The following is a 12,575-nucleotide window of genomic DNA, read 5'->3' as shown; positions in this document are numbered from 1 at the left end:
TTGTGTTTATCATCTCCCCTTGCGGGGGCACATGTGTTCCCGAGGGCCATTTAAGAGATTGAACAGTGCAAAGGCCTCTCCAGATAAGGCTGGTTTCTACAGTAGGCCAGGTAAGGAATACCAGAAGAAACTGCAACCCCCATCACCTTCTCCATCTGGACCAGCAGTCCCCTAGAATTTCCCTCTTTTACTATCACTCTTTCCTCTGGCCATCAACCACTTCCACACTTGCTTTAGGACCATTTCCCCTTATCTCTAACTGCTGCTCAAAGTTCTGCACTTGTTTTTGCTTGTTTTTATCTTTAGCTACAATTAACAATTCAGACTTCCTGTGCCAGAATTATTTTCCCAGCTTCAACCTATCTGGGGTGCCCAGAATGCTGTTAATATTAACTGACGTTTAATAAATGCTCACATGGTAGCAACATTGAGGTATTTGATTCCTTACTACAACATGATGCCATAGGCTTTCACTATTGTGCCCACTTTTTTAGATGAAGAAGCCGAGGTACAGAGAAGCTATGTAATTCTCCTGCTAGAAAGGGAGAGGTGGGACTCAAATACAGCTCTGTACAAAACCCCAGGCACGCTCCTCCCAGCCAACGCTGACTCTGGCTTCAGGAACAGCATCGATGAACTGAGATTTCATGGATTTGGGACCTTCAGCTCACAGGAGAGCAGAAGGGAGGCCAGGCCCCCAGGGAGGGGTGGTGAGAATGGACACATGGATGTATGCAGTGGCCCTCCCACCACCCCCACCCCCCGGGGAAGTCATCCACTGGCTGAGTCCTTCCATCATTTGGCAAACTGTCCCTGAACCCTTCCATGGGCACAAGTGGTCTGAAAGGCTTGGGGATAGCGGTGTGTGCGGTGGTTAGGGACACGGGCATTTAAATCACACTGCTCACATGCTACTTTCTACTTGTATGACCTTGAGCAAATCACTTTTCCTTTCAGTGCCTCAGGTGCTGTAGAACAAAGCAGCAGGGCGCCTAGGTGGCTCAGTCGGTTAAGCATCTGACTTTGGCACAAGTCATGATCTCACAGTTCGTGGGCGTTCGAGCCCCCGCGTTGGGCTCTGTGCTGACAGCTCAGAGCCTGGAGCCTGCTTCACAGTCTAAGTCTCCCTCTCTCTGCCCCTCCCCTGCTCACACTCTGTCTCTCTCTCAGAAAAATACATAAACACTAAAAAGAATTTTTTAAGCACAAAGTGGCAGGCTGGTACTAGGGAGAAAGGTGGGGGAGTGGGGGCAGGCAGCTCCCATCAGTGCCCTCAGCGCACAGCTGCAAGGGTAAGGCGGCCTGTGGAGAACGGACAGAGAGGTCATCGGGCTCCCAGCCGGAGCCAGCAGCAGGATCAGCCCATGCTGGGGACTTGTAAAACCATAGGTAAAATACCTGGGCCCCAAAGCATTTGACCTCGGCAGACTGTTAAACCTCTCTGTGCTTCAGTTTCCTCATCTGTGAATGGGGATAATCAAAATACCTAACTTGGACAGCTGAGGATTAAATAAGTCAGCATCTCTGAAGTGCTCCGAACAATGTCCGACGCATAGAGAGCCCTCAATTACAGAGTTATTTCTTTCTTTCTATAAAAATGACAATAAACGGTATATGTTCTGTCATTTGACTTTTTTAGCTGTTTTAATTCAATATATTATGAGCATGTTTCCACATATGTAAAAATATCTACATCATTTTTAACAGTATTGTATTGTTATGACCGACTGTCATTAATTTTACCATCCCCATGGTTGTTTCCAATTTTTTGCTATTTTTTTAATTTAAAAAAAATTAATGTTTTTATTTATTTTTGAGAGAATGAGAGAGACAGACTGTGAGTGGGGGAGGGGCAGAGAGAGAGAGAGAGAGAGAGAGAGAGAGAGAGAGAGGGAGACACAAAATCTTTTGAGCAGGGCTCAAACTTGTGAACCATGAGATCACGACCTGAGCTGAAGTTGGACACTTAACAGACTGAGCCTCCCTGGTGCCCCAATTTTTTGCTATTATATGCTGAGTTGAAAATCCTTATAGATACATTCACTCTAAATTAAAATTTTAATTTAAAATACCCGGGCCTGGCAAGGCGGCTGGCCTCATAGACTGCCCCTTTCCCTGTTCATCTTCAGTGTTTCTTACAGAAGCTGCCAAAGGTCTTCCCGGCTTCACAGCATCCGGGAAAGAGGATTTGATTTCAGGAACTGGTTTCCCTGAAACAAGGTGAAAAGAAAGAAAGTTAGTATTATCAATGAAGTGGAGTAGCCACCAAGTCGCCGGGTCTAGAAGTCAGAGAGCTGGGGTCTATTCCGGGCTCTCCCTAGAATTCACTGGGCCCCATTGGGTTCTTTGCCTCCTGGGTCTCAGCCTCCCCAAGAAAGTAATGGGGGGAGACAACAATCTCCTGTGATCGGTCCAGCTCTGACACTGAGTCACACAAAACAGGCTTCCAACCCTGCCAGCTGTGTGACCTTGGACAAGACACTCTCCTTCTCTGAGCCTGTTTCCTCACCTATAAAATAGAGAGGATAATAACGATCGTGCCTGCTTGCCTACCTCACAGGGCTGTTGAGAGGAAGGAAATGGGAACACAGACATGAAAGGGCTTTATAGACTGTACGTTCCCCTGAACACGTGAGGAAATTAAAGATATTCACCTCACCAAGCGCCTAGTTGAGCCCCTAAATATACAAGTCTGGCAGTCCTACAGTTCCCCTTCCACACACAGTGGAATTATGTGCATCCTTCCCTGTCTCACAGGTGGGAGCCCTGCAAACAGAGGCTACATCCACTGAGCACCAAGAGTGCCAGGGGCATGCTTCAGATTCCCACAAGCTGTTTGCATTTCATCAGGTTAGAAATGAGGAAACAGAGGCCGGAGCAGGTTAGGCGGCTTGCCCAAGATCACACAGCCTGGGCATGCACGACTGGCTGAAGAAGCCTGGGTGGAGGTTCTCTGTCCTTGAGAGGAATCATTTCCCATTTGCACCAATGTGGGAAACCCCAAAGGTGCTGCGAGGGTGTATCTACACCAGTTCCTAGCCAGCTTCTCAGAGCCTGCACTCTGTGATACAGAGTGCCTCCTCTTGCCTCCTCTACCACTCCCCAGGCTGGCCTTTGCCTCTAGCTGTGGCAGCCTCCCGATCCCTTCCCAGGCCACATCTAGCTAAAATACAAATCTTGCCTCGTCACTTTCCTGTTTAAAGCCTTCGTGACCTCCCACTGTCCAAATGAAGTACTCGCTCTTCTCCCAACTCCTTGTATCTCCCCTTTACCTTCCAGACCAAATCCAAATTCTACAGCCCTGCATTCAAGGCCCTTCACCCTCTGGTGTTCTTAGGTGGACCCACGTTTGAGAACCACAGAAACAGGGGCACTGAAATCCCGGGGAAAGCCTCCGACTTGCTCACACATGCATCCGATGGGGCTAGGACGAAACGTCTCCAGCCTGTGAATCTCTGGCAGCATTTCTTCTGACGGGTAAACTGTGTATCTCTCTAAACAACGCTGATTATTACCAAGGGGCCAAGCTTTTCAAACCCAAGCTTTGGGACTAGAACAATATTAATAATGCCTAAAAATGCTTGGCACTACACTTGTATGGCACCACACAGATTTATTTGATTTTCAGGACAATCTCTGGAGGCTGACAGAAGTGACTGCATTTTGTTTTTGAACACATTGAAGTTCAGATAGGCGAAATGATTTGTCCCCAAACAACTGATCAGATTCAAACCTGGAGCTGGTTTTGCCATCTACACCAGAATGGCTCAGGCTGAGACACCAACTGTTGTGCCCCACCCCCCACCCCAAACCCCCTACTCCCCTCGGCAGACAGCACCACCCTGTGGCCACGGCACAAAGCAGGAGAAAAGGGTGGGAATGTGTGAAGACAGTCTACAGAGAACGCACAGAAGTAGTAGGGAGGTTGAATGGGGGATAATGGGTGACTTTCTTCCTTCCTGACAATGACCTATTTATTATTCTCTTAAATAAAATGATCTTGTGGAAAAAGTAGCAGGCCTGCCTGCCTGGCTCAGTCCATGGAGCATGCACCCCTTGATCTCAGGATCGTGAGTTTGAGCCCCATGTGGGTATAGAAATTACTTAAAAATAAAATCTTTGGGCGCCTGAGTGTCTCAGTAGGTTAAGCAGCGGACTCTTGATTTCAGCTCAGGTCATGATCTCGCGGTTCATAAGATGAAGCCCCACATCGCTGACAGTGCATGGAGCCTGCTTGTGAATCTCTCTCTCTCTCTCTCTCTCTCGCTCTCGCTCTCCTTCTCCCCAACTCATGCTCACTCTCTCTGAGAATAAATAAACTCAAAGAAAAAAAAACTTTAAAAAAAATAATAAAATCTTAAAAAAAAAAAAGAAAAAGAAAAAGAAGCAGCAGAGATGAGCTGATTAGAGTTCAGGCTCTGAAATGGAAACCAGCTCTATCATGTCCCAGCTCGGTTGACCTTTTGCCTCTTTTGTGCGGACTAAGGGACACAGTGCACGTGGTCTGCTTAGCTCCAAACATGGGAACTTCATTGTTGTTGCTGTTATATTTTTTTTAATTTTTTAATGTTTTTTTTAAATTTAATTTTTGAGAGAGAGACAGAGTGTGAGCAGGGGAGGGGCAGACAAAGAGGGAGACACAGAATCCAAAGCAGATCCCAGGCTCTGAGCTATCAGCACAGAGCCCTCCACGGGGCTTGAACGCCCGAACCATGAGTTCATGACCTGAGCCAAAGTCTGATGCTCAACTGACTCAACCATCCAGGTGCCCCTTGTTGCTATTATATTTTAAAAATATTTAGTATAAGGAGGGTAAGATGTGAATCTTAGTTTTCACTGAACACAATTGTGAACCATCGACACTTTTCTTTTTTAGTTTTATTATATCTTTTTTATTGTGGTAAAATGCACAAGACATAAAATTTACCACCTACACCGTATTTGAGTCCACAGTTCAGTGGCATTAAGTCCATTCACACTGCCATGGAGCTATCACCACCAGATAACTCCAGAACCTTTTCACTTTCCCAAACTGAACTCCGTCCCCTTTAAAAACCAACTTCCCATCCCTCCCCGCCGTCAGACCCTGGCAAGAGCATTCTATTTTCTTTCTCTAGAAGCGTGACTGCTCATTTAAATTTTTTAACTTGTGTGGGTTTTCTTTTCACTTTAATAGCAACTAAATGTTTCCTTTGACATGGAAAGGGGTTAACACACTTTTGAGTGACAGGAGAGTCTACAGACTATGTAACCAGTTTTCTGTAAAATATGAAAGCATAGAATAACGAAGAAAAAAAGAACCTGAAGAATATACACAAAACAGTGAACAGTGATTATGTGAACAGTGATTATTCCCACAATTGATAATTGCGGTTATCAATTATTTTACATCATGGGTTTGGTTGGTTAGTTTTCCGTTTATTCACATTGTAGAAACTTTCAACGATGGTCATGCACTAGTTGCACAGTAAAGTATGTTTCCCGAGAGGGATAAAAATCCGGAAGCAAGCTAGCTACAATAATGACTGGAACTGAGTCTTCCAAGGTAGAGTGAGTAGTCATCAGCCCCGGAGACCCCTTCTGACCTAGATTAGCCTGAGACCCCTTCTGACCTAGATTAGCAAACAGGCCATCTCTCTAGATTCAGATCTGACTCACTTCTGTTTTTTTGCCATCCACCAAGATGTGTTCTTTAAATTTTTTTTTCAACGTTTATTTATTTTTGGGACAGAGAGAGACAGAGCATGAATGGGGGAGGGGCAGAGAGAGAGGGAGACACAGAATCGGAAACAGGCTCCAGGCTCTGAGCCATCAGCCCAGAGCCCGACGCAGGGCTCGAACTCACGGACCGCGAGATCGTGACCTGGCTGAAGTCGGACGCTTAACCGACTGCGCCACCCAGGCGCCCCGATGTGTTCTTGATCTTTTCACTACAAGTATCCTCACCACAACCCTGGAAGTAGCAAGTAGGGAACCAGCGGTTCAAGGAGGAGAGGAGACCCGCCGAAGGGAGAAGGCAGAGGAAAGACTCACTGAACCAGGAAGGAGGGGAGGCCAGGGCCGTGGGCAGGACTCACACCCACAGCAGGGACCCCCGGGGAGAATGCACACTTCATCCCCACCCCCTATCTGGGGTCCCCAGGCACTCAGAAAATTGTCTATGGGCCAGGCTGCACTCCCACCCGAGGCCGAAGACCTTCTGGCCAAAATTGAGAGCCTAGAAGCAGGGGAGTCCTTTCCAGCAGCAGCCCTGCAGCCGGACGCATGGAGTCACGCACCTTTGCCTTATGTGACACCTCCACGTTCGTTCCACATGCCCTCGTGCAAAATGACAAAGTGAAAGATTGCCGGCTATGAATGTGAATTGGTGAGCAGAGTGGGGACAGAGTCTCCCGTTTCCCAGGTGGGTATAAAGTGAACCCTGTGCCCCTGCCCCAGGAGGAAGGGGCCACCCCATGCCACTTGGAGTCCTCATCGCCTCTGCCCTCCCCTCTCTGGCCTGGAGCCTCTCCCAGGATCCTCCCGCCACACACTGCCCCGAGGCGGGGGCTCCTGTGCTCCTGAAAGGGCCACCATGGTGGTATCTCAGGACATCTGTGTATGAGGCAGAAGGGCAGTGGGGGCTCCTCTCACGAGGCCCGCTACAGCCTGGCCCCAGCTCCCCTCGCAATGAAGCTGGTGAAGGGGACCCGAGACTGCGACTTCCTGCAGATGCCAGGCCACAACAGGAGATGTTCCCGAGCTACACTGCCTTCCTGAAGGTCCTACCTGCACCCTGAGCTGTCTGTGGCCCCAGAAAAAAACAGCACCTTCCCCTGTCTGAAGCCCCGGCTGAGCCTTGGTTTCCTCATCATCAAATGGAGGGGCGGGTGGGGAGGGTGAACATCCTGGCCTGACCTCACTGCAGCGTCCTATTGCTGGGGACTTCATCGTTTCTCTTTCTGCTCAAATCTTTGCCTCTCTGTCAGGACATAGCTGACAGGAGCATTGAGGCCACCAGCCCATCTGTGGCTGACCTCTGTGGCCTCCACCCATGTGGGAAATAAAGGCTTCATTATGTTTTCATCCTAAGGAGACTTCAGCCTTCCTCTTTGTTTTTCTTATTCTTTTACAGTGACATGCAGTGGCCTACAGCTGGCACCCTGGGTCACATGTCAGCACTTGGGAGTGGGGGTCCCCACACGGAGAGGGGAGAACTGTCCTATGACATCAGCAGGGTCTACCTGCCAGCACATTCCTGGCTGACACCCACCCTTCCACCCAGTCAACCTTCAAAGGCCACAGCCAGCCACAGAGGTCAGCTGACAGAGCTCCACGTCAGGCCCACAGTGACAGATAGATGACAAATTTCAGTTTCCTGTGAACCCCTGTCTCAGCGTGCTTTCAGATGTATTTTAGGTACTGACAATAAATAAGATGTATAAACATTAAACATCTCCACTTCTCTTCTGGAAGAGAAGTGCCTGATCTGAGTCGTCGGAAGCTATGCCGTGGGCCTTTGCGAGCCTCCTTTCCCACCTTCAAAACGAGAAGAAGGAGAAAATGTGGCTCTCTACCCTTAATGCCTATAGGAACCTGATCTCTGAGAGCCGGGCAGATATGACACCCACTCTTTCAGGCTGAGACAACTGAGTGCTGTTGAGGTAAAAATAGACCATCAATGACAGGGCAGGGCAAAGGAAGCCAAAGCATTCACGACAAAGGGTTGTGACAAACTTGAAATCTCACCACAAGTTTCCTGTCTGCCAAGGCCAAGACTGGAAACAAACTGGTTATAGCATTTCTATGACCGATGTATAGACACAGCCTCACACTCTTCTCCCCTGGGATTATATTCTCAAAATGATTCTACACATGTGAAGTTGGTTCTGCAGCATGATGAGATCCAAAAACACAAATTGTATTTTTGGGCGCCTGGGTGGCTCAGTCAGTTGAGCATCCAACTCTTGATTTCGGCTCATGGGACAGAGACCCACGTCAGGCTCCATGCTGAGTATGGAGCCTGCTTAAGATTCTCTCTCCCTCGGGGCCCCTGGGTGGCTCAGTTGGTTAAGCGTCCAACTTCAGCTCAGGTCATGATCTCATGTTTCGTGAGTTCAAGCCCCACATCGGGCTCTGTGCTGACAGCTCAGAGCCTGGAGCCTGTTTCAGATTCTATCTCCCTCTCTCTCTGCCCTTTCCCCACTTGTTCTCTCTCTCTCTCCCTCTCTCTCTCTCTCTCTCAAAAAATAAAAATTAAACAAAACTTAAAAGAAAAAAGAACATAAAAAAAGATTCTCTCTCCCTCTTCTTCTGCCTCCCCCCCCATCTCCCTCCCTCATGCACACATGTGTTCTCTCTCTCAAAAAACAAAAAAAAAAGAACAAAAATATAAACTGTGATCAAAGAGTAGAACAGAGACTAAGCGTGGGGAAGCTTCCATTTGTTTCCAGATCCAGCCTCTACAATTCCCACCTGTGTGCCGAGGGCAACTCTCTCAACCCTGAACATCATTTGCATCTATCTGTGGAATCAGAGTAATTATAACCCTCCTGTCCCAGGATTACCCCAGGACTCAGTGGGACAGGATATGTAAAGCAGCCAGCCCAAGGTCAGGGACAGGACACAAACTGCTTCAATGACCATCCTCTGCCCTCTCTCCCTGCCCAAAAGGCACAGAGAAAGAACCTCTGGTTCTCAGCTTAGGGTCTCTGAAGGAAGCATATGGGGTGAATGGCTACTGGCAACATTTTCAGTCCTCTAATGGAAACCGTGACTCTCAGCAGGCAGTGGCATGGTCTCGAAAGCCCCAGTGGCTGTGGGGCATCAGAGCCTGGGTGTATCTGAAGGTTCCCCAGGTAAAGCTGAGAGAACCACTGGCTTAACCCAGAGGGATGAGGGTTGAGTTTCAGGCACCAGGGGACAGGGACAGGGGAGCCAAAGCATTTCTCTGTGTCCCCTTCATGGAGCCAAATAGTGAGCTTACAGCGTTTGGCACGCTTCCCACCAGACGCAGTCAGGCTCACTGGCGAGGTGACCTGTTTCATGTGACAAATGAGAGGCCCTGTACCCTCACTCCCACGGAGTAGCTGTGAGGATGAAACACACAATGGCTCAACAGATATAAGCTATTATTCTTATTTACTATGGTTATTATCACTATCCCCAACCCGAGGTCAGGCTTTGTCTTAAGGGCTTTCCCATACACATGACCTACTTTTAATATATATATATATATATATATATATATATATATATATATATATATATATAAGTAATCTCTACACCCAGTGTGGAGCTCAAACTTACAGCCCCAAGATCAAGAGTCACATGCTCTTCCAACTGAGCCAGCCAGGTGCCCCTATGCATGGCCTATTTAACAGCTCTGGGGAGCAGGTTCAACTGCTCTCTCCGTTTTATATATTCAAAAAAGCAAAACCCAGAATAGTCATCTTATGTCTGTTTCACTTATTTATGACCCACTTCCTTCAAGTGAAAGGCTGATGCATATTGAACCCTTGGGAGAGGTGCCTGGGGTTTCCCCTCCAGCTGCTCAAGGACACTGAATACTGTAGCAAACCCAGGAGCCGAACACTCGAGCAGAGGGGACTGTGCCAACAAGGTCTTTCCTCAGTGAGCACAATCTGGAAATCCCTCCCTCCCTTCACAGCTCTCCAGATACACAGTGATGTAATATTTGTATGTGTGTTTTCACACTTCAGCTGACTCATGTGGCTGAAATGTAGCCTTCTAGCACAAATAAAAGTGATTCAGCCATAACTAAAGAATCCTGGTGCCAGCTGGCATTATCAGTGACAAACATAGCTTTCTGGATCTTCCTTTTTCCTTCCCCTTTTCATCTCTGGACTGGACCCTCCTGGATATCCAAAGTCCAACACACACACACACACACACACACACACACACACACACACACACACACCACTCAACTCCCAATTCAAGCTAGACACAAAATTAGGCAATTCTGAGAGAATGACCTCCTAATCAGCCTTCCTAATTGCTCTGTCTCTGGTTTTCCATTGACTGTACTCCACCAGCTGCTAAAATGATTTACCCTGCATTCATTCATTCATTCATTCATTCATTGTGTTAGGGACTGGGGATGCTATCCATTATCAAAACTGACATAATCCCAACATCAAGCTAGTTAAATAAGAGATTTCTGATTATAAGCTGGGAGAAGTTATGCGCTGAAAACAAACTTGAGAGAGGGGAGGGTACCTGACAGACTTACTTACGTGAGGTGGCCTCGGAAGGCTTCTGTGGGCAGATACTATTTAAGGAGAGACTCAAAAGATGAGAAAGATTAGCCCCGGGAAGAATGCAAAGAGCTGGGGAGGGACCAGCATTCTGAGGAGAACATATTCGAAGGCCCGGAGGCAGAAAACCGCCCGGTGTATCTCCTCAAATGAAGGATGACCCTAGTGGCTGAGCTAAATGAATGAAGGAGAAGGTGGCACAGATGAAGTGACAGAGCTGGGCAAGGGTTAGATCGCGTAGGCCATGGTTAGGTAGAACCTCATCATAAATCCCCGTGAACTGAGGAAACCTATAGGCGAGACACTGCTGACCAAACAGTCCTTTGCTTCCTCTCAAACCCAGCCTCCCTTGCTGGGGCCACGTGACCAGTTCTGGCCAATGGATTTTAACTGGAAATGCTATCATCACTTTCTGGACAAAGCCATTAAGAGCCAGTGAGCCTCTTTCAGCCCTCTCTTCCCCGGCCACGCTGCCCCTGGGAGCTATGTGTTCCACAGGACAAAGCCAGCTACAAAAATGCAGGAGGCAGCACTGGACGTTAAGGAATCAATCTTTGTTGTGTTGAACAACTGAGATTTCAGGGTTTATCTGGGACTGCAACATAGCCTAGCCTATCCCGGTTAGGGGATGATCTCAAAGTGTTCGAAACTTGCAACCCAGGGAAGCCTACTTCCAAGAGCAGGAGTTCAGTAAATGGCCGTTCCTTTCATACCAGCTCTTACCTTTCCTCTCTAAAAAATTTGGGACTGGGGGAGCCTGGGTGGCTCAACCGGTTAAGCATCCGACTTTGGTTCAGGTCATGATCTCATGGTTCGTGAGTTCAAGCCCCTCACAGGGGTTGCTGCTGTCAGGGTAGAGCCCACTTCGATCCTCTCTCTCTCTCTCTCTCTCTCTCTCTGTCCCTCCCCCACTCACTGTGGTCTCTCTGTCTCAAAGATTAATAAACAATTGGGAATTGCTTTAGATGCATTGCATAGACCCTCTGTTCATTCTCACACAACTCCCAAAAAAACCCCACAGTAATTAAAGCCTTGCTTTATTCCAGTGGAATAGCTAGTGTGTGGAAGGAAAGTCAGATGATCTGTCCTGAGCCACACAGCAGTAACTTTTTAAAAACCTCACCAACTCTTTTGTTTTGAAGTTTCCTAGTTTACAAGAAAAATAGACAGGGCAATGTGTGTACCTGTTTTTCGGAGGGGGAAAGCGAGACCTGATACCTACCATCTAGTGACCTACCCCAGTAGGGTGTAAGGGTGTAAGTCCCCATCCCAGCCCATTATTTATGAGCAATGTGGCTCTGGGCATGTTAGTCAATCTCTGAGCCTCAGTTTCCACATCTATAAAATGGGGATAATAAGATTTGTGAGAGAAGATGCCTGCCTGGCTCATATTAGGTGCAAAATACAAGTTACAACTAGTACCCAGATGGGCAGACTCCAGGCCTGGGGGAATCCTGGCCAAACACAGTGCCAACCTCCAGGGGCAATTCTCCAGTGACCCTGAATCCTATCCTTGTTTTTTTATTCCCTAGCAGTTGGAAACGGGCGGATCCTGGGAAGCCTTCCAAGAGAGCAAATGCAGGAGCCCCTTCCGGCCCTTGCAACAGCCCGGGCTCTTTTGGAAAGAAAGAGATCATTCTCTTCTGTTTCCTTTTAAACAGCAGCCAAAAATTCCCCATTCAATGAGAGCCCAGCTCCAGGAAGGAAATGACTTTGGCTGAGATGCCAAACCAAAAGTTAGAAATTGTCAAGGTTGCACAACCAAAACAAAACGTGAAAATTGCAAAAGTCACAAGAAAACTCCGAGAAGACGGTGGCAGCAGGAGGAATGATTCCAGAAGCTTCTTGCTCTCCCACTCAGATTCTCAAACCCGGAACCTCACAAACCCCTATTCCACATAGCGGACAGAACAATGGGCACACCCCAGGGACAAGCCCTCCAAAATCTTCCCTTTGCCCCTGAGAAAGCCGACCCTTGACCATGGCCTGTGAGGCCTTGAGTGGCCTGACCCTGCCTCCTGCGCCCTCTGTAGGCTCAGCCCACCCACACTCACATGTCCTTTAGCTGAGACCTCCACAGCCTCTCTGAGTCCTCAAACATCACTCCTTCCCATCTCCAGGCCTTTGCACGTGCTGTGCCCTCTGCCTAGAAATGCTTGCGAGGTCCCTCACTCACTAGGTCCACTTAGCCTTCGAATGGAAACTCAGTTTTCACTTCCTCAGGGAAGCTTGCCCTGATGAGATCAAATCCTGCCCTCTTTCATGCTATCACCCCACATGCACTTCCCCAAGCACTCACACTGCGGTTGGTTATGG

The 12,575-nt window shown here is 48.1% G+C and overlaps 1 protein-coding gene across 4 annotated transcripts in view; it reads right to left on the bottom strand.

Annotated features, from left to right (window-relative positions):
• IRAK2 (interleukin 1 receptor associated kinase 2) overlaps positions 1–12,575 on the bottom strand; it is a 62,924-nt gene that overhangs the window by 32,121 nt on the left and 18,228 nt on the right. For 3 of the 4 annotated variants that reach the window (XM_047095642.1, XM_047095644.1, XM_047095643.1), the window contains exon 3: positions 2,073–2,210. The exons of the other annotated variant lie outside the window; for it this stretch is intronic. In XM_047095642.1, coding sequence (XP_046951598.1) covers positions 2,073–2,210 — 138 coding nt within the window. The remainder of the gene's footprint in view (positions 1–2,072; positions 2,211–12,575) is intronic. 4 annotated transcript variants of the gene reach the window in all.

Source organism: Lynx rufus, unplaced genomic scaffold (assembly GCF_022079265.1).
Source record: "Lynx rufus isolate CCGP_SWC_20201006 ecotype Redwood Valley unplaced genomic scaffold, mLynRuf1.p SCAF_4, whole genome shotgun sequence".
Taxonomy (NCBI): domain Eukaryota; kingdom Metazoa; phylum Chordata; class Mammalia; order Carnivora; family Felidae; genus Lynx; species Lynx rufus.
This window is presented reverse-complemented; position numbering and strand designations above follow the sequence as displayed.